At 54.2% G+C, this 19,765-nt stretch overlaps 4 protein-coding genes across 4 annotated transcripts; 2 read left to right on the forward strand and 2 right to left on the reverse strand.

Moving 5' to 3' along the window:
• Positions 1 to 777: 777 nt before the first annotated feature.
• gefL (Ras guanine nucleotide exchange factor L) lies at positions 778 to 2,103 on the forward strand (the record flags this gene model as incomplete). The annotated part of the gene is made up of 1 exon (XM_037328062.1): positions 778 to 2,103. The coding sequence occupies one exon, from the start codon at positions 778 to 780 to the stop codon at positions 2,101 to 2,103; it is 1,326 nt and encodes a 441-aa protein (XP_037172985.1).
• A 988-nt stretch (positions 2,104 to 3,091) lies between these two features.
• On the forward strand, positions 3,092 to 5,815 carry ALKBH2-0 (DNA oxidative demethylase ALKBH2; the record flags this gene model as incomplete). Its single annotated transcript, XM_037328063.1, has 1 exon — positions 3,092 to 5,815. One exon carries the CDS (start codon positions 3,092 to 3,094, stop codon positions 5,813 to 5,815), a length of 2,724 nt encoding a protein of 907 aa, XP_037173524.1.
• Positions 5,816 to 6,377: 562 nt separating this feature from the next.
• Positions 6,378 to 8,180, reverse strand: CGCA056_v012820 (putative serine hydroxymethyltransferase; the record flags this gene model as incomplete). Its single annotated transcript, XM_037328064.1, has 5 exons — positions 6,378 to 7,522; positions 7,582 to 7,719; positions 7,770 to 7,863; positions 8,004 to 8,060; positions 8,130 to 8,180. The coding sequence occupies 5 exons, from the start codon at positions 8,178 to 8,180 to the stop codon at positions 6,378 to 6,380; spliced, it is 1,485 nt and encodes a 494-aa protein (XP_037173051.1).
• Positions 8,181 to 9,929: 1,749 nt separating this feature from the next.
• On the reverse strand, positions 9,930 to 19,643 carry GCN1 (eIF-2-alpha kinase activator GCN1; the record flags this gene model as incomplete). Its single annotated transcript, XM_037328065.1, has 6 exons — positions 9,930 to 10,085; positions 10,175 to 10,325; positions 10,484 to 10,753; positions 11,495 to 12,036; positions 12,091 to 19,439; positions 19,502 to 19,643. 6 exons carry the CDS (start codon positions 19,641 to 19,643, stop codon positions 9,930 to 9,932), a joined length of 8,610 nt encoding a protein of 2,869 aa, XP_037173052.1.
• Positions 19,644 to 19,765: the final 122 nt, after the last annotated feature.

Genomic DNA, 19,765 nt, shown 5'->3' on the forward strand with positions numbered 1-19,765 from the left:
AAACTGTCGGTCGGTACGTACTTTCCAGCAGCAAAATTGGCGAGGAAGCATCGGAGGTTGAAGGTTCCTTAGTACCTAAAGTAGGTATGTGCTTTGTACCTTAGGTAGATTGGGGCAGGTGGTCCTTGCGTCGGCTCTTGGGAGTTCAGTGCAGGTTGTTGCCAAATACAAATACGTACAGTGGGTGATCCCAGCCAATTGGTTCGCCTCACTCGTCGTCGTCTCCCTGCGTTTAATGGCGTACCTAGATTCGCGTTCATATGGGACTCGAAACTCGTCCATGTGGTCTCAGGATGGCTCTCGATTTGCCCTTGTCTTTTTCATTTCCATAGCTCCTTTTAGTGTGTCAATTTACGGATAGCTCAACTCGAGTCGAGACCCGTCGCTGGCGGGCTGTGCTACTATCTTATCTGTGTGACACAGGCGTGGCAGTCAAAGAAGCAGTGTTCCAGGTGTTCCACACATCGCTCTACCTTTAATATGCCCGATCCCGTCTTTCCTCCCGCTACGATATGGCCAGCTGTCCAATGCAGCTTCCACCTACTAAATATTGCCGAGTTGGAGAGATAGCGGGAGAGAACGCCGCCCTCTGCTCAGTTCTCATTGCCATCCTCGCGTGTCTGAGTCAAGCGCCAGCAGTTGTCCCTATCTCAGCCCGAGTCTCAACGGAATCTCGAGCCAGGGGGCCGCACTCTTTATCATTTGATCCCCCACGCCCTCGATCACGAGTCCCTACCTTATACACAGAACGAGTCCACTATCTATCGTTGCGGTACCATGCAGAGCCTGGAAACCTTGCGTAGCGGTGGCTACCGTGGTCTTGGCCTACAGAAGCTGAAGCTCGCTGGCCCCCTGAGCGAGTTTCCCTCAGAGATTCTTCAACTCGCCGATACGCTTGAGCATCTGGATCTCTCTGGCACGGGGCTTTCCACTTTACCTGACAGCATCGGTCAACTGCGTAAGCTCAAGATTGCCTTCTTCTCGGACTGCAACTTCAAAGCCTTTCCCAAGCAGCTGGCACAATGCCCGGAACTCGAAATGGTGGCCTTCCGCTCCAACGGCATGAGCACCATCCCGGAGGATGCTTTGCCCCGTAAGCTGCGCTGGCTTATCCTCACCAACAACCACATCGAAAACCTCCCGAGAAGTGTTGGCAAATGCGCGCGTCTTCAGAAATGCATGCTCGCAGGCAATCGCTTGAAAAACCTGCCCGACGAGATGTCTGCGTGCAAGAAGCTCGGCTTGCTTCGTCTTTCCGCCAACGATTTCAACCATCTGCCACCCTGGCTTTTCAAGCTGCCTGAGCTGGCGTTCTTTTCGGTGGCTGGTAATCCATGCTGCGCCATCACCCTCGAACACGAAGTGGCTCAGCTTCGCAAAGTGGGTTGGCATGATCTAGAGGTCGAAGGTTTGCTCGGCCACGGAGCTTCGGGTGACATCTTCAAAGCGAGATGGATGTTGGCCGACTCCGTCGTAGAGGAAGTGGCCATCAAGCTGTTCAAGGGCGAAGTAACAAGCGACGGGACACCTCTCGATGAGATGTCAGCTTGTCTCGCAGCAGGATCGCACAAGAACCTAATCAGCACACTGGCAAGCATTGATGGGCACCCAGAGAAGCATGGCCTCGTTATGCAGCTCATACCGCCCCACTACCAGACTCTGGGGCTTCCTCCTTCCCTGCAGACCTGTACGAGGGACCGCTATGAAGACGGGAGAAAGCTGCCGCTGGACACTGTTTTGGAGATTCTTGCTGGCGTTGCAGCGGCAGCTCTCCACCTGCACGGTCGTAAGGTATCCCATTGCGACTTTTATGCCCACAACATTCTCTTCAACGAGGCGGGACATGCCCTGCTCGGTGACTTTGGAGCGGCGACGGTATATGAAAATCTCAACGGCCTCGACTTTGAGAGGTTGGAGATTCTTGCCTTCGGTCATCTAGTTGAGGACCTCTTGGGAGTAACGGGCCCGGGCCATTTGGAGATGGACAAGAAGCGGCGGACGATCGAGGGACTACAGCAGCTGCTTGCTCGATGCTCGACCCCTGTGGTCGGAGACAGACCGCGTTTCGTGGAGGTTGTGCAGATACTTGAAGATTTGCATTGAAAATATCAACATTCTCACAGCCGTGGGGGTGCGAAACGGCGAGTCTCAAACGTGGAGGGATAGATAGACATGGAAATAAACCAAGAGGCATCCATATAGACTAGATGTCATCCTATAAACATGGGCAGAAATGACTAGGCATTCAAAACCTTGGGCGATGCGGAGTCAGTTCAGGAGTTGACGTTCGGATGAGTGCGGGCGGGGGTAATCTGCAAAAGATTTTATGTCCATAAGTCAGTTCACTGGGGATGCCTGAACATCTGGCCGGCGTTGGGTGACGATGTGTGCGTTGAGGTCGTGTGGGTGGTGTCATTCGAGTGTTGGTTGGTTGGCGGCGGATGTTCTTCCTGGTAGGGCTGCGTGAGGCCGATGGCACCTGCACCGCCCAGGTATGCTGCTTCCTGCCTGGAGGCTGAGGTGCCTGGAGGGAGGCTGCCCTCCACTGCCCACAGTACCTTATTCGTACTTACCTACCTTACCTTACCTACCTAGGTAGGTACTAGGTAAGGTATCTGCGAGGCCCACGGATCGGGCGAGGTCCGATTCGAGCAGGGCGGGAGCCAGGGGAAAGAAGGGCTTTGCGCTCCCCTCACCACTAACCCCAGTCGTTCCGTTCTATTCAAACTCCCCTCGCAACGCAGGGTCCAACGCCGACAACCTCCATACTGATAATTACATACCACCCACACCAACACCAACACCGCCTTTCACGAACCGACCGCCAGGCATCATCCCACCGACTCATCCATATTTCTTTCCCTTCGTCCTAGCAGGAAACGAAACACAGCATTAAAGAACAGACAGACAGCACCAGACCGACTTCTTTCATCGTCAATTTGCATCCTTGCTACGACTCATCTCCTCGATTGCGCTCACTCACTATCATCGTGACCTTGCCGCAGCAACGTCACTCCTCGGGTTCAAACTTAACAACACCCACCAAACATGCACTTTTGTTGGATACTTTGAGACCGCTCCCACTGTCGCAATGTTTCCCTTCGACCCAAATGTCATGCCAACGTTGCCTACCCGCAAGGGCCTGTTGGTCATCGACTTCCAGAACGACTTCCTTGCCGCCGACGGCGCTCTCCCCGTTGCTGAGCCTGATGCATTAGTTTCGCGCACCCTCGACCTCGTCAAGGCTTTTCGAAAGACTGGCGAAATCATCTGGGTACACACCGAATTTGAAAAGCACCGCCCCTCTTCCGCAGAACAGATCCTGGCTACTGATGTCATGCCCAAGCCCACCATTTTGACATCTCGCTACCGCCGCCGACCCGCCGTCCAACAAGAGTCTGAAGAGCCAGATACGGACCGCGATCACGAGGCTTTTCTCAGCCAGCCCGGCCCCCCCGTCGTTCGCCCTTCCACCTCAGGTGCCCAATTCCCAGCTGCCGTCAAAGACGCCATCGCACCCCGCGATATCAAGTTCCTCAAGTCTCATTATTCTGCCTTCAAGTCGGGCCAGCTGTTGCAGATGCTGCGCTTCAAGTTCGTCACCGAGCTCTTTCTCTGTGGTTCCCTCGCCAACGTTGGTGTGCATGCCACTGCCGTCGATGCTGTCAAGTACGGCTATTCCATCACTCTCGTCGAGGATTGCTGTGGTTTCATATCCGAACTTCGCCTAAGTAATACTATGCGAAGTCTCGTTGATCTAACCGGCTGTGATGTACTCGAAGGTACAGCCGTCGTCGAGAAACTGCAAGCCAAGAAAAGCCCGGCTTCGGCCGCTTCCAGTTCTCCCTCGCCTGTTGTACCAAGAAGGCTCAGAGAAACGGCCGATGATGGAATTCTGGTGGCCAGTGACGCTTCAACTCCAAAATCCCAGTCCCTCGAGGAAAAGCTGGCCGGGCTCAAACTCGAAAACGACGTCGGTAGACCCTCTCCAGCCTCGAGGCCTGCAAGGTCAGCAAGGTATCGGTACCCGGATGACTCAGAGTGTGCAACCATCTCCGATATGTTGGAAGTCGACCCGGATGCACAGCCATCATCAGCAGCACCAATCATCAGTGAGTCACCGGTCATAGAGGTTTCTCGCAACCCGGATGCTGCTATTCAACCGGAGGAAGATACCACAAACGGCCCTCAAATAATTGAAGCTGCCTCTGACGATGAAAAAACACCTGCATCCGACCCAGAACTTGAAGTAGATACCACAATAGCCTCCACAGGGACTGGAACCATGAGCAGCGAAGAAGTCGACAACGAAGACGCCCTGAAGGTCTCGGAACCTCTCTGTGAGGGAGACACCACTGTCATCCACAACATCATCCCCGAGCCTCTGGCTGAAGGCATCTTTGAGAAAGTCAGAGATGAAGTCAGCTGGCAGAGAATGTCGCACCAAGGCGGCGAAGTCCCTCGTCTAGTCGCCGTTCAGGGGGAAGTGGCTGGCGATGGCAGCATGCCAGTTTACCGTCATCCATCTGACGAATCGCCCCCTCTTCTGTTCTTTTCGCCAACAGTGCGCGAAATCAAGACCGAGGTCGAGAAACAGCTCGGCCATCCGCTGAACCACGCCCTGATTCAGTTCTATCGTGACAGCACCGACTACATCTCCGAGCACAGTGATAAGACCCTGGATATTGTCAAGGGATCTTACATCGCCAACGTCAGCCTTGGGGCGGAACGAACGATGGTGTTCAGGACTAAAAGACGGGACAAGGACCCGTCTAGTACTGAGTCACCATCCGGAGAAGACTCAAAGAAGCGCCAAATCGCCCGCGCAAAGCTGCCACACAACTCTCTGTGCCGCATGGGCCTGAAGACCAACATGCGCTGGCTGCACGCCATCAGGCAGGACAAGAGGATGGAGCGCGACAAGACTCCTGCTGAACTGGCCTTCTCAGGCGGCCGCATCTCCCTCACCTTCCGACAGATTGGTACCTTTTTGGATCGCGATAGCACAGTGATCTGGGGCCAAGGAGCGACATGCAAGGCCCGAGATGAGGCCAAGCCCGTTATCAATGGGCAAAGCCCTGAGGCCGTGGAAATGCTGCACGCTTTTGGCACGGAGAACCATTCTACCACGTTCGATTGGGACCGGCACTACGGTAAGGGGTTCGACGTTCTTCACATGAACCACTCACCTCGACTCTGCGTCTCAGCTGATTCCGTCGTCAATACACGCATCGCCCTGATGCTAGCCGAGTATGATATTTCTTACGCAAAGGGCAGCATGTCTTCGTCCTTCAACTGGAAAGACGGCGAAAGTGTAAACAACACCTCTACGATCCCTGAAAGCCCGCCGATCAGATTCATCGACAACGACGCCGTCAAGTCCACGGTACAGGGCGAGCTGGCAATCATGTTGTACCTTGACGGCATCTATGGCTCAGCAAGAGCAGAAGCCGCTGGCAAGTCGCACTCAGACCTGGCGAGGATCCTGACCCGTTTCCAGCAAGGACTCGCATTGCTCGAAAAATGGCGCCAACTCGAGCGAGACGACGAAGGCAGGCGTAACCTGAAACCCCTAAACAAAGAGCTGGCTATCTGGGGAGGCTACTCCGGAGAGTCGGAGTTTATTGCGGGAGAGAGAGTTTCTTTGGCCGACTTCGCCGTTTGGCCAGTGCTTCACACCATTGTGGAGAAGTATGGTGCTGAGGCACTCGTCGCGACTGGAAAGTTGAAGGAGTATTACGAGAGGTTCAAGAGCAGAGACTCGACTACCAAAGTGCTGGGAACAGACCGGCCGGAGGGCGCAAGCACGCCTTGAAATTATCCTCACTTCACGTTGGTGATTGAAGATACCCAGGGACGGATTCATCTTACAGCTCCTGGGTATCTGAGGAATAGGTCCATGATGCGCGGGAAAGCCTCGGAGCGTATTGTTTGCTTGATACCTTTTTGTAAGAAAAAAAAGAAAAAGCCTCGAATAACACAAGCAAACCAGAAAAGGGGCGCGCTGTGAGGTTTGCTGGTGAAGCAGGCCAACGTTACAGTCATCGAAGCTTGGCTCTATCTGGGTCGGCAAATCTTGAAAATGTTTACACATCATTTTTTTTTTAATTTCCGTATCTCGTTGAGGATGATGAATTTTGTGTAAATGGAGACGCATGCTCCATGCAACATGTCAGCGCAACATGCTGTTAGGACTGGTGGAAAGCCCTTGATATAAAAAGAACACACAAACGATAAGCGTGGGGAGGCGCGACCGCTCTCGCACAGCCTGAAAGCAGCCAAGGACCCCAATAAAACGCCGAAATGGATCAGCACCCCTCATGTCCCGAGTCCAAGTGCTCACCCATCATTCCTTCATGAACTGCGGCCCCAATTGCTCAAGAGCGGACGTCCCACGGCAACGGGTATGTGCCGACCCAGTCAGCCACTTCAGATCTCAGCTGCACAATCTCTGGGTCAGTTTCTCCGTCGCCAAGATGCTGCATGAAGTGTCTCAGCAGACCAGGCTTCTTCTCTCCCTTCTCCTCGGCAGTCTTTTTTGCGCTCTTGTCTATACGGACGGCAATGGTGACGGCCCGGTCAACGACATCAGCGACACGGCTAAAGTCTTCCTCGCTGAATCCCCTTGTTGTCATGGCTGGTGTGCCCATACGCAGACCACCAGGCACCAGTGCTGACCTGTCACCGGGAACGGTGTTCTTGTTCGCCGCGACACCAACAAGCTCCAAAATACGCTCAACACGACCACCGTCAATACCCTGCGGCTTCAGGTCTGCAAGCACGAGATGGTTATCGGTGCCGCCTGACACCAGCTTGTAACCCAAACCTCCCTTCTCCTTAGGAGCGCCCAGTCTGTGTGCAAACGCCTTTGCGTTTGCTAAAACCTGCGTCTGGTATGCGCGGAACTCAGGAGCCTGTGCCTGCTTCAAGGCAACGGCCAGGGCGGTGATTGTATGGTTATGGGGGCCTCCCTGGTGACCAGGGAAGACGGAGTTGTTGATGGGGCCCTCGAGGTTGTACATCTCATCCTCTTTCTTCGCGTTCTGCCGGCGCACACCCTTGCGGAAGAAGATCATGGCACCGCGGGGTCCACGCAAGCTCTTGTGGCTAGTGGTGGTAACAATGTCGGCGTAGGCGAAGGGCCCGGGCATCACCTTGGCCGCGACCAGACCAGAGATGTGGGCCATGTCAGCGAGTAGAAAGGCATTGGCCTTGTCGGCGATCTCGCGCATGCGCTTGTAGTCGATCAACCTGCTATAGGCACTGGCACCGGCAACAATGACCTTGGGGCGGTACAACATGGCCAATTCCTCCAGCTTGTTATAGTCGATCTGGCCGGTAGCCTCGTCAAGCCGGTAGGGGACGGTTTCGAAGTACTTGGAGATGGCGGAAATCTTCTTGGTCGGCGTCTGGTAGCCGTGGGAAAGGTGACCGCCGTGAGGCAGATCCAGTCCCATGAGGCGATCGTGGGTGTCCATTAAAGCAGAATAGACATACAAGTTGGCGGGGGCACCGGACAGAGCTGCACCATGAGTTATTGGCTGGCTGGATTGTCGAGAAGGGAAAGAAAACAATACGCACCCTGCACGTTGACACCCCATTGCGTGGCATCGAGGCCAAAAGCCTCGAGAGCTCGCTGCTGGCAGAGACGTTCCGCTTGGTCGATGAACTCGTTTCCGCCGTAATATCTCGCGCCCGGGTAACCCTCAGAGTACTTGTCTAGCCAGTTGATGAGTATAAATTCAGTACTGGGGACAAGCTGCTCATACTCTGCATCACACTGCCCAAGGCATCGAGAACAGCTTGGGAGGTGAAGTTCTCTGAGGGGATGAGGTTAATAAAGTGCTTCTGTCTGTTTTTCTCCTGCAAGTATACCCGAGTCAGCGGCTGGTTCCCTTCGCCAGGACCTCGTGTCATCGCAGCACTGCTCGTTGTGTTGACGGGGAAAGGAGGTTGTCGCAAATGTCGGTGTCAACATTAGATGTCGTCCTATGAAGTCGTACCTTCTCAATGATGTCGAAGACAGCGGGATCGGCTTGCTGGAGGTGAGCAGACAGCAGCTAAAGGGCAACCCAAGTCAGCAACGGAATTCGAAAGTCAGGAAAAGGTCGGAAAGCCAAACGGCGCACCTGTTGTTGGCCCTCAGAGTTGGACGTCGAGATGCATCTCACGCCACTCATGCGCGGACGAGTCGCCGGGACCGCCCCTCTCGGCAAGCAACGCAGGGCACGAGAAGTACCTCGGAAGACGGGAAAAGGCATGATGACAGCAATAACGACTGGCTGTCGTGTAAGCAGTGTCAAACGAGGAGAATTGGAGGGAAAGCAACGAGGGAAAAGGTGAAGAGGGGATGGAGGATGAGCAGGAGGAGGCTTGATGTAAGGTAAGGCTAGGACAGCTGCAACAGCCAGACAAGTACCTGAGGGAGGGATCGAGTTACCGATGCTAGTACCCCAGCTACAAACCACGAGGAGATGATGTAGCGATGTGCAGTCGGTGGGGGAGCCGGTACATATGGCACCAGCCAAGCTGGCGGATACGCTGAACCAGTGACTATTGCTCGGTATCTCATCCGTCGTCCAGCGGTAAGTCGACCGAGCTGCTCAGCGGTTGGCGCCGGCTTCGGCTCCGCGCTACCCACTATGACCGACCTTATCAGCTTTATCGGCCTGCATGGTGGTTCGCCGAGGCTTAGGGACCGCGCTCCAGACTCCAGCACCTTTCGCCCCGTCATGTCGCTACAGGCACCGCTCGAGAGCAGGTCCGCGCTGGAAGTTGGCAGTTGGAACAGTAAGCAGTGCACGGGCCCTCGGCAAGGTCCCGCCTCATGGTGGACCCTGTCCCGACCTACCTTTTTACGCGGCATCGCGGCCGAAAATTTTACTCCTTTTCTTCTTCCCTTCTTTACACAACTAAATTGGAGATGACGAGCACGCTTTCTTCGCACATCAGCTCTTCTGCTTCGGCGGGTGCATGATGAAATGTCCTGGCACCATCACCACCTTTTCAAGGACAATTTGAAACAATCTGATCCAATCCATGGTTGTGCTTCTTTCTTCATACTCTTTTCAATGCACCGGTCGCCCATCCTCTCTCCCCAACGCACAAGTGTGCTCAGGGCTTCAAAACTAAACATGCTGCGTATGTGTTGGGAACTTTATGTAGTCCAAGTGCGTTACGTAGTCGCCATAGGGAAACCACGTCTGCGACAATGTATTGCTGCACTGTGGCTGTTCCTGTCGACTGCTTACTGATCAAAGCTGAGTACGTGATGGAATTTTCCATCAATATTCCCAACGGCTGGTTTTGTGCCTCGCGTCCGTGGATGACCTCAATGTTGGTTTTGCATACTGCCCAGAGCTAAGAGCTACCTACGCAAGCTTGCCTCGTTTACCGCTGCCGTATGGAGATGGGCCAACACCATATGACGGATCGTATCATTCGGACCCTTGACTGAACCCGATCCGCCGAACACAAGAATATCGAGAATTCGCTGTATTCGTAGGTAGGAAACGAAACGTAACTGCCGAGCCCTGGGGCTATCTTAGTTCCCGACAATCCCATGACACGAATTGTATGTGCCCTGTGCAATTACCTTGTCTGTCTCTGGTTGCGCTCCTATGCTATCTGGTGGCCTTGGGCTGGCAGACAGCGCCTAGAGATAGGCCGCTTAAAGAACCTCAACAACTTTCACAAAATACGCACACCCACGTGGGAATCACAAATAAGTTGAAAGTTTATAACCGTGTAAAGATTGCTGCTGCTCATTTTTCATGCCCGTTTTTTTGCCATGTCATCGATTTCCATTTTTCAATGCTACATGCCAAAGCCCTGCTGCGACATTAGGACCAGTAGGACGTAAAAAAAGAAGACCCAACCCGATGACTCCGAATGCAGCCGCCTAAGGACCGAGATCGAAATGTAGTCGTCTACTTGGTCTCCTCCTCCTCGCCCATCAGAGCGTTCCTCTTCGCCACCGCTCTCTCCTGCTTGCGCTCGCGGGCGGCCTTGGTCTTCGCACGCTTGGCATCCATCTCGTCCTTGAGAGCCTTCTCGCGGGCCTTCTCGGCCTTGGCACGGTGAATCTATTGCAAACAAAGATGTTAGCACACATCCCTTCCGTCCACGCATAGTCGTGGTCTCGTTTTTGAAGGGTCCGGGTGTTGTAACTTACGTGCTCAACGAGAGCACGCTTGTGCTTGAAGGTGTTACCCTTGCTGGCGTGGTAGAGCTCGTGGTAGAGGTGCTTGTCGATCTTGCCGGAGGCACGGTACTTGACGAGGAGACGGCGGAGAACACGGAGGCGGCGCATCCAGAGAACTTGGCTTCATCGAGAGTCAGTATAGAATCTCCACGTAAGGGCATGCAGCCGTGGTGTAGCTGAGATGAGAGTCTCCTCGCCAGGACAAACGTGTGACGAGGAAACTCCTTCGCAACAGGCTATCCCACAGATCGCTTGCCGGGAGTATTGGTGTCGACGAACCTGGGCATACGAGCCTCGGCGGTACCCTTGCGCTTACCGAAGCCACGGTGGCGACCGATGCGGCGGGCAAGGTTCAGCTCACGAGCACGGGATCTCGAGTGCATGGTGACGGGCTTGCGGATGATGAGGCCATCGGCGATGAGCTTGCGGACGGTCTGGCGGGAGTTGGCGTTGGAGATCTCGCTGACCTCGTTGGGGTCGAGCCAGATCTTGCGCTCACCGCAGCCGATGACCGACGCGGCGAGGCGCTTCTGAGTTCGCAAGTTGACCCTGGAGAGAAGCAGTCGCAATCAGCCCTTGTCCCCGATACATCATGACATTGTGGGAGGAAAAAGTGTTCATCCTCCTTCGATTCCATCCAAGTGCCGGTCGTCGTGTGTTCGGTTCGTTTCGACTCCGCCAATCCCCGACGCCACAACGGCCGGGAATTGGCGTTGCCGGCACACAGGACGACGGGAATCTCACTGGAATCGGTGTTGCAGGGCGTTGCTGGGTGCGGTCGTGATAACTTACATCTTGAATGTTGTCCTAGTCGATGGTCGTACCTACCGGGGGAGTCGAGGTGTTGGAAAATTGAGAGGGGTTGACACTCGAATATTTCTCTGGAGGAAAGTCAGAAAGCGGTGCGGATTCGAGTGGGGCCACTGAGCCAGCTACTCAGGATTAAGCGAGGGCTCCGAATGAATCATGCCATCACGTGATACGCCAACACAGCAAAAATGCAGGTACGTACCGCAGTGTGCAACAACCGCTCTCACCTCGCAGCGCTGGAGACTGTGCCTGTGCCTGTGCCTGGCTGGGGTGGACGGCCACATCTTTTTGTAGTGCCAACAACAGCCTTATCGATACCAACTCAGGAATCCCTCCCCAATTCTTCCATACCTCATCTTCGCACCGCGCTTTGCGCACACCTTTCACTCCCAGAATTGCAAGTAACTGTCATGGCATGAAGTGAATTGTAACTTTTCCACATTTACCATCCATCCTGTATGCTGACCCTGCCTACCTTACTTGCCAAACACATCCTCGCCAACGTCAACCTTGCCCACACTCCATATCTCCTTTTCATCTTCAACCTCGTCATTGGACAGACCCAGGCCTCCCTGGCCTCCCTCTGCTTCCCTCCTTTCCCGTACTTGCGCTCCGAGCCTCAGGGTGACACGTTTGAAGTAGTCCTGCATGCTCCTCTTGGTGTTGGGTGGCAGGTTCGCACCATCCACAAATTTGTCAAAGACCTTGCTTTCGTCGTCCGCAACGTTAAAGAGAGCAACGAAAGCGGCTTCCGCAGCCAGCTTGACGGGAATAACCGGGTCTCTAACGCTGGCAAACACGGGTCCAGCAAGCAACCCCACGTGCGGGCGAACCATATCCATGTTGGTACGGCTCAATGTGCGAACGATAACCAATGCCAACCGCCGAGAGTCCACGGAATTACCTGGCTGGATGATGTTTGCCAGGGCCTCAAAAATCTTCTTGTTCGAATCAAAAGTCTTGACCGATTCTGACAATAGGTATTTACCAGTGGCCAGGATGACGTTGTCCGCGATGTAAGGCTGCATAGCTTGCGTTAGCATTTTGTGACCGTGCTGCAAGCACCGTTTACTTACGTGTTTGCTCGACATGCCCTGGCAAAGGAGATCGGGCAGTTCGTCCGACAAGGGGCTTTCCAGGAGGCTCTGCGGTGATTCAACCAACACCGCGTTGAGGGCGAGAGCCGAAGAGTGACTCCAATGACTGGTAACCACCCGGTTCTTCAGCAGCCCGTTCGCAGCCTCCTCGGGCACGTTCTTGATGAGTGCTCCGAGCAACTTGGCATTGGTGATTGTCATCGCATCATCTCTCTCATCAGTATCCATATCAATGAGACCCAGGACAGCAGCGCGCGAGGTCTCGCCCATATTGGCACCGGCCTTGCTGATGACTTCGTAGAGCGCGCTGAGCATGGCGGTTCTGACGCCTGGGTCCGCAGTCTTGGACCCGGTCACCAATTCGGCAATGAGCGGATCAATTCGTGGCGTGTATTTGATGAGCGTACCCAAAGCCTTGGCTGCGCGAGCTCGGAGAACCTCGCTGGAAGTGTCTGCAAGCGACTTGGCAAATGTACGTTGCAGCTGGGGCAAGAATGGCTTCAGCGCTGTAGGCATCTTCTCCAAAAGGTTATTTAGGGTCAACAGGATCGCAGATTTGACATCTGTAGATCTCTCAGATACGACACGAATCAGGGGGCCCGTGATCTGCGTGACAAACGGCTTCAGGGAAGCCTCGCTGGTCCGGTCCACAATGTCAGAAATGGCCAGAGCTGCCTGTGTCCTTTGCTCTGGGGTGCCGTTCATGAGACCCTGCAAGAATATCGGTAGGATGGCGTTGATGCCCTTCGGAAGTTCAAAGCCTGGCAAGTTGGCGCCAGCAACGCCAACTTGTTGAAGAGCTTGTCGGGTTGAGGTGACGAGACTCTCCATTTCCTCTTTCCTGAGTTTCTTGGTGAACTCGCTGAGCGCGGCCCAAGCTCCCTTGAGTACATTTTGGTCTCTGTCATCGAACGAGATGAGGAGGGACCGTACAATATCTTGATTGTAACGTGAGTAGTCCACGTCGGCAGACGCGAAGAACTTGGCCAAATGACGCGTGGTAGTAGCACGTCTGCGATGATCGTCGTGCTTGGTAAGCTGAAGCAGGACGTTCATTACCGTGTTCAAACCATCGTACTCGTCAATGGACAGAATCACTGTGTCGAAAGAGTTTTCGAGGTCCTCTCTCAAAGCCTCGTCTTGGCAGTTGATAATGTTGTCCATCAAAGAGTTGATAATGTTCGGCAGACGGCGGTTCATGGCAGCACCAGCGACCCGAGACAGAGAAGCAAGGGCTTTGGCGTTGAACGCTGAAATGGGAGGAGTGATGAGGGTAGGGATGAGGTTCGGGAGAATGATATTGGAACGGGTGGTTTCTGTAAGGAGGGTGAGCAGCGCCTGCAGTGCGTTGTCGGCGTTTTCCTCGGAGCGCAGCAGGTTGAGCAGGTATGGAAGAACTTGGTCCACAGCCTTCTTGCCCAGGATCTGCTGCAGGGAGTCAAAGGCCTCTGCGGCGGCTTCTCTGACATCTCCATCCGAATCGATGAGGGCCGTCCTGACAACAGAGATAAGTGTCTTTTCGTGATCTTCCAGAGCCTCTTCGGAGGCTGAAGAGATAAGCTCCTTGAGGGCAAGACAGATACCTTGCTTCGCATCTGTATCCGTCGATGTCTGCAGGCCCTCCTCCAGAGTTGGCAGTAAAGTAGAGAGGACGCCATCGCCCGCCTTGCGAATCAATTCGCCGAGAGCATTACTGGCAATAACCTTGTGCTCCATGTTGGAGCTTCCAAGGCGGCGGATAATGAGCTGGGTAAGAGTTGGCACAAGTTCCTTGAGGATGCGGGGGCTGGACACCAAGGCCTTCCAGACGCTGATTGCGGCGGAACGGACAGCGTTAGCCGTATCGCATCGGCACACGTAGAGAGCGGAAAGGATCTTGTTTCTCTTCTCCTCTCCGAGTGCCTCGCGGAGGGAAGCGCCAGCCTCCTTGGCACTCTCCTCATCCTCCTCGTCATCCTCAGTCTTGCCACTGATGCCTGTCAGGTTGAAGAGCAGGTCACCAACAAGCTCGACGGAGCTGAGACGAATGCGGTAACTATCGTCGGCCAAGCCACGTTCAAGCTCAGGAAGAAGTAGGTCGACGGCACGTACGGCGAAGTTCTTGACGAGCAGACGGCCGGCCCGAAGAGCCGTCTCACGAATTGACTCGACATCATCGGCAAGACCTGACAAAATGGGAGGAATAATTCTGCCCAAGTAGTTTGCAAAGCTGTTGCCGAAGCAGACGGGAAGGAAAATGAAGAGGGACATGAATCCTTCGCGAACAGCTGATTTCGATGACTCGACGTTCTGCAAGATGGTAGGGAGTGTCTCTTCCAATCTGGTGGTACCCAAGCCGGCGAGAACCTCGCTGAGAGCCTGGGCAGAGCCGAGACGATCGCCAGCACCATTGTCTGCCTTGAGAGTTTGCATAAGGCCAGGAATAAGATCCGGCAGAGCATCTTCACCCAGCTTCTCAACTAGAGAACCCAGCGCTCGGGAAGCCGTAGCACGGGTAGTCGGCACCGGATCGACGATAGCAAGCTTAAGTCCTGCAACAAGGACTGGCAAATGAGAGACCAAATCCTTTCGCTCCGTAAGATGGGCAAGACTGCCAATGACTTGTGCAGCCTTGCGTTTGGTGTTGGAACGGTCGCCAAGGCCGCGTTGGAGAATTCTTGTAACCAGGGCAAGAGAAGGGGCGTCAAGGTAGTGAACAAATTGGACCTTGATCAAAGAATCCAGAGCCTCGTCAGTGTACTTTGTCGGATCACTGAGCGCCTTCAGGAGAATGTCGACGAGGCTCTTGATCTCAGGGTTGTTGATAACCTCGCCGAATCTCTTCAAGCTTTTGTTGGCTGCGGAACGGACTTCCTTATGACTGTCATTGAGAACTCCTGTGAGAGGAGGAATGATATCGGGAAGACTTTGGGCTAGCTGGTGGGGGTCAAGGTAGGCCATAGCCCCCAGCAGGTCGCAGGCACCCTTCTTACTACGCCATTGCTGGTCGTCTAAGCCATCCAGAAGTGTAGGCAGGATCTTCTTCACACCATAGGAGCTGAGCTGGCCAAAGCATGCCTTGGCTGCAGCCAGACAAGAGTCGCGAACGTTGGCGTTTGCATCGCCAAATCCAGTGAGAAGCTGGGGTACGATCTGAATGACATAGGGCTCGAAAAGGCGACCGAGAATAGTGGAGAGCAGCTCGTACGCGAGGAGGGCGGCTTCTCTTTGATTTGCCTCCTTCTTGTTCTCGATGGCTCCTCTCAGCGTCATCATTATGCGCTGTTCCTTCAGAGATGAAATTCCACGACCCTGGACCAGGCCGGCCAGACCGTATGCTGCGCCGCGTTGCTCGGCGTACTTCTTGGAGGTCAGCAACGCTTCAAGGACCTGCTGGAAGTACTTCGACGATTTGTCGCCATAAGCCTGCACCAGTGGCGGCAAGCATTCCGCAATGGCGTATTGAACGGTCTCCGATGGCGTGCTGAGGGTTGACAGAAGTCGTTCGATGACAACGGGGAGCTTTGAGTCTCCCAGTTTCAAATGCCGAGCAAGAGCACCGTACATGATGATGACAGCTTCATTGACACGGTCAGAAGCCTCCGTGTTCTTATCTGGGCCTTCCAAGGTGCGCTCAAACACCTTCATCAATTTTTCAACCATACCCTTGCCATGAATGTCAATGGCGCGGATGGCTGCGTCGAGCATCTCACTACGGACGTTCGCGTTCTGGTCGCCTAGTGGCCCCCTTTCAATGAGAAATTCGAAGTACGGATCCAGTTGTTGTTTGTCCATGTGTGGCGCAAGCTCCTTGAAAGCGGATCCTATACCGTGTCGTGATTCCCAGGGGTCGGCGAGATTGGTCTTCTTGGGCATGCCGTAGGCATCCAGCTCGGGAACTCGTGGTTTCGCGAGCTCAACATACGAAGATTCGAGAGCATCCAAGATCGACTCGAGGGTAGCCTTGTGTGAATTACAGGCCTCCGCAAGTGAGCGGGCAGCTGCCCTCCTCAGTTGGCCATCAATGCTGTACAGGTAGGGTAGCATCTTGGCAGGAACTTCAGGGGACAGGCTGAAGTTGCTTTCCTCCCAGATCTCCCGACCAAGCTCGACATTCTCCTCCACATCATCATGACATGCTAGCCAGATTTCGTCGGAGAAGTCAAGATCGCTCATGTCGACTTCTGCACTAATTGCCTGCAATACTGTAGTCCGGACGCTTATCTGAGGGACGATAGTTCCCTTAGCCAGCACCGCAATCTCTTCCGGGGTCATGTTGGGTGCAACGCAACGGCACATGTCAGCAAAACAGTCTTTGACAATCTTGTAATGCTGCGTGTACTGTTGCATGGAAGATATGAGGGAAGACAGGACCTGGATACGAGGAGTTGCAGGGTCCTCACAGGTGATGGTGTGGAAAGAAAGGAATTCAATGGCGAGGACAAGCTGAGCATCACGGTCATCAGCCGATGGGCCGAAACCTCCGCTTTCCAGGACGGTGAAGACCAGCGATAGAGCGTATACAAGCGAGACAGTATCGAAGGGTCGTTGCTCACCAGCAAATCGCAAACGGTAGAGTACCCTGGTGACGAGCTCATCCACAGGCTCCTGTTTGTAATCTTCGGGTAGCGAAGTGACGCCCCGGGCGCGCAACGTCGCAACTCCAACAAAAGGTTTCATCGGACCAAGACGGCTGGTGGTTCGCTCAGAGCAGGCCAGGTAAGCCAGAGACGCAGCGTCCCCGGTGAGAAGACTGGACCCAGCGTCGATTACGTCTAGGAGGGCCTTTACTGCCGGGCCCATCCAGTGGCTGGCTTCAGTGGGTGGACCAGTAGCGAGGCTTTGAACGATACCAATACCGCGCAACAAACGGGCTTCGAGTTGGCGAACTGATTTGCGGATTTCTGCCTCCTTGTGCAGTTGAGTCTTAACCTTGGCCGTCTCCTCTGCTGTGAGCTTCTTTTGCTGCCCCTTTTTCTGGTCCAGCTGGGCCCTGAGTTCCGCCTCCCACTTTAGGATGTCATAATCTTTGTTGTTCTTATCGGGAACAGCTGTCTGGGCCTTCTTTGCGAGAACGTCCACGAAGGCGGTGCCCTCGGGGGTTCTGAAAATAGCAGCCTCCACGGGCCCAACGTTTCGCAGTTCTTCCGGCTCCAGGTCTTGCTGTATAATTTGAACGATACGGCTGGTTATTGTTTCTGGGGCAATAAAAGCCAGTTCCGCAGCGGCATTACAGGCAGCCCTCTTGACGACATCGGACTTTTGCTCGATCGAAGTGCTTTCTGTGATTTCTTTGATGAGGCTGTCTTCAAACCTGCGTGCCAAGTCTCCAGGATCCCGTTCTACGCGGAGACAGAGGTCAATCCAACTAGAGCGAGGAACGAGGTCTTGCCGAGCAAGAACGAGTAGGGAGCAAAGCTGTTGATCAATTGTTGCTCGCACAGCTTCTTGTTGGCTTTCTTCCACATTCTTTGGGTTGATGCAAATGGTGCGTAAAACTTGGTGTAGGCTGCTGTTCTCGGTCTTGGACAATGCTGCTGCGCTGTCCTTGTCTGCCGTCTCTAAGCTGTCGATCCAGCGCCAGATGCCATGTATAACAGCCTGAGAGACCAAAGCTGGACGACTGGCATAGACGCGAGACAAGCTGTCCGTGGCGACCTGTCTGGCCTTGGGAGTTGCCCCGGATGAGGAGATGGCGAAAATGAAGGCCTCTGCCCAGGCAATCGAGACAGGTTTGGTGGTCTCCTCACTCAAATGCTCTGACGCGGCCGACAAAGCACGGGAGAACCAGATAAGCTCGTCCTCCACAGTAATCTTGCCATAGATGCGAGGATTGAGCAGGAAGGAAGGTTTGGGCTCAAGAGCAAGAACCTGGTTCGCAATAGAAATCTTTGACAATAATGACTTGACAGTAGCAGTCACATTGCTTTGCTGAGACCAGGAGGTGAGGGTGGTGACAATGAAGGCACCTACTGTTAAGTTGTTTTGAGCGGCAACGAGGGGATTAGCAACTACCTCATTGTAGGTGTCCAAAAGTTTCGGGAGGACAGTCTCAGCAAACTTGACGACGGCAGGGGAAATATCACCCGAGCTTGTAGCAGCGTTGAAGATTTCACCGACCCGAAGTAGCCAAATGCGACGAGATGTGAACTTCTTGTCAGAAATGCCTTTGATGCACGCATCCACGATTGGTTTGGCAACTTCTGTGTCATTTCCAAGCAAGAATCCTGTAGATCTAGCCAGAGCAGAAGCCTCGACGGCAAGAGCAGCCTCGTTTCCCTCTTTTGCAGAGACGACTGCCAAAGCGGCGGCAATTTTGTCCGCAATAGTATTGGAGAGAGGAATGGCCTCGAGCATCTCACAGTGCAGAATTCTGTGGTCTGCGGATGCTAATTTCCCGCCTTTGACGGGACCAACAATCTCTTCCGAGACCTTCTCCAGGGCCTTATCATCCCGACTTGCAGCAGCCAGTGCCTTGAAGGCCTTAACAGCGCCGCTCCGAGTGTTGACATTGCTGGATTTGACATTGGAGAGGATAGGCTTCAGCAGGTTTCCCAAAAGGATCTGCGAAAGGTCGAAATCCTTGTGAAGAGCGCGAATCAGGGGGATGATGACATCGCTGAGAACGATTTCAGGCGCACGCAGCAATCCCTTTTCCAGAGATGGAATAACCTCCTTGGCAAGATCTTCCAGGGTTACAAAGTCAAGGAAGAAGTCATTGAGCCCAGATGCGATATGCTGGGGAACAGAAGTCCGTGAGCCAATGATCTCTCTGGTGTAAAAGGTGAAGTACTGCGACTTCTGGGCCTCTAGGACCGACTTGACTGCGGGGATTCGAGAGCTCACGCCGGCGATGACGCCGAGTAGCGGGGCATTTTTCATGGAAGGCTGCGCCGACTTGGTCGTCAGGAGCTGAACAGCGTCCTTGAGAGCCTTGTCTGGGTTCTCATGGGCAGAGAAGAGTTTGCGAAAGCCTCTCCGAGTCACGATGATGGCGGAATGGGTCATGCCACCTTTGGCAGCTGGCTGGAGACACTTGTCGAAAACGTCGACATAGCTTTGGAGGATCTGAGAAGCCAGCTTGTCCCAGTTGGAATTTTTGGCGAGATGCTGCATGAGCAAGCTGCACCACTCGACGAGAACGAAGGCATTACTGGCGGCGATTCCAGGCTTTTGAGACTCAGCGCGCAAAGCAGCAACGAAAGCGGAGAGTACGTCGAAGTCGAGACCTCTGGAAAGAAGAGCGGAGAGACATCTCTGTACGGCGAGTCGAGAGGGTCGGTCGGCGTAGAAAGCGTGTGTCCAGAAGAGCAACTGGACGAGTCTGCGAACCAATGGCGGGTCAAGTTCTGCAACAGATGGCAATGGGTCAGCTGGAAGGATCAATTGGGGCGCCGAGGAGCCGGTTCACCTGTATTTGATATCTTGTCCTCGACAGTTCGCAGATGAGCTATCCTGACATTGGTGGAAGACGAGGTCAGGGCCGTTCTCGTGGCAGGGAAATCGAGAGGGGCGGGGGCAGAGCCGGAGCCATTGACGACGACTTCAGTCATTTCGGCGGGATTGGGAGCGGACAGAAGATATCATTGGGGGCAAGCCGGCCAGCGATATGGTCGGCGAGCAGGTAGGTTTCGGAGACTTGTGGCACCGACGGAAGTGAGGATAGGCGCAGATA

Source organism: Colletotrichum aenigma (assembly GCF_013390185.1).
Source record: "Colletotrichum aenigma strain Cg56 chromosome Unknown KSG_Cg56_contig09, whole genome shotgun sequence".
NCBI lineage: Eukaryota > Fungi > Ascomycota > Sordariomycetes > Glomerellales > Glomerellaceae > Colletotrichum > Colletotrichum aenigma.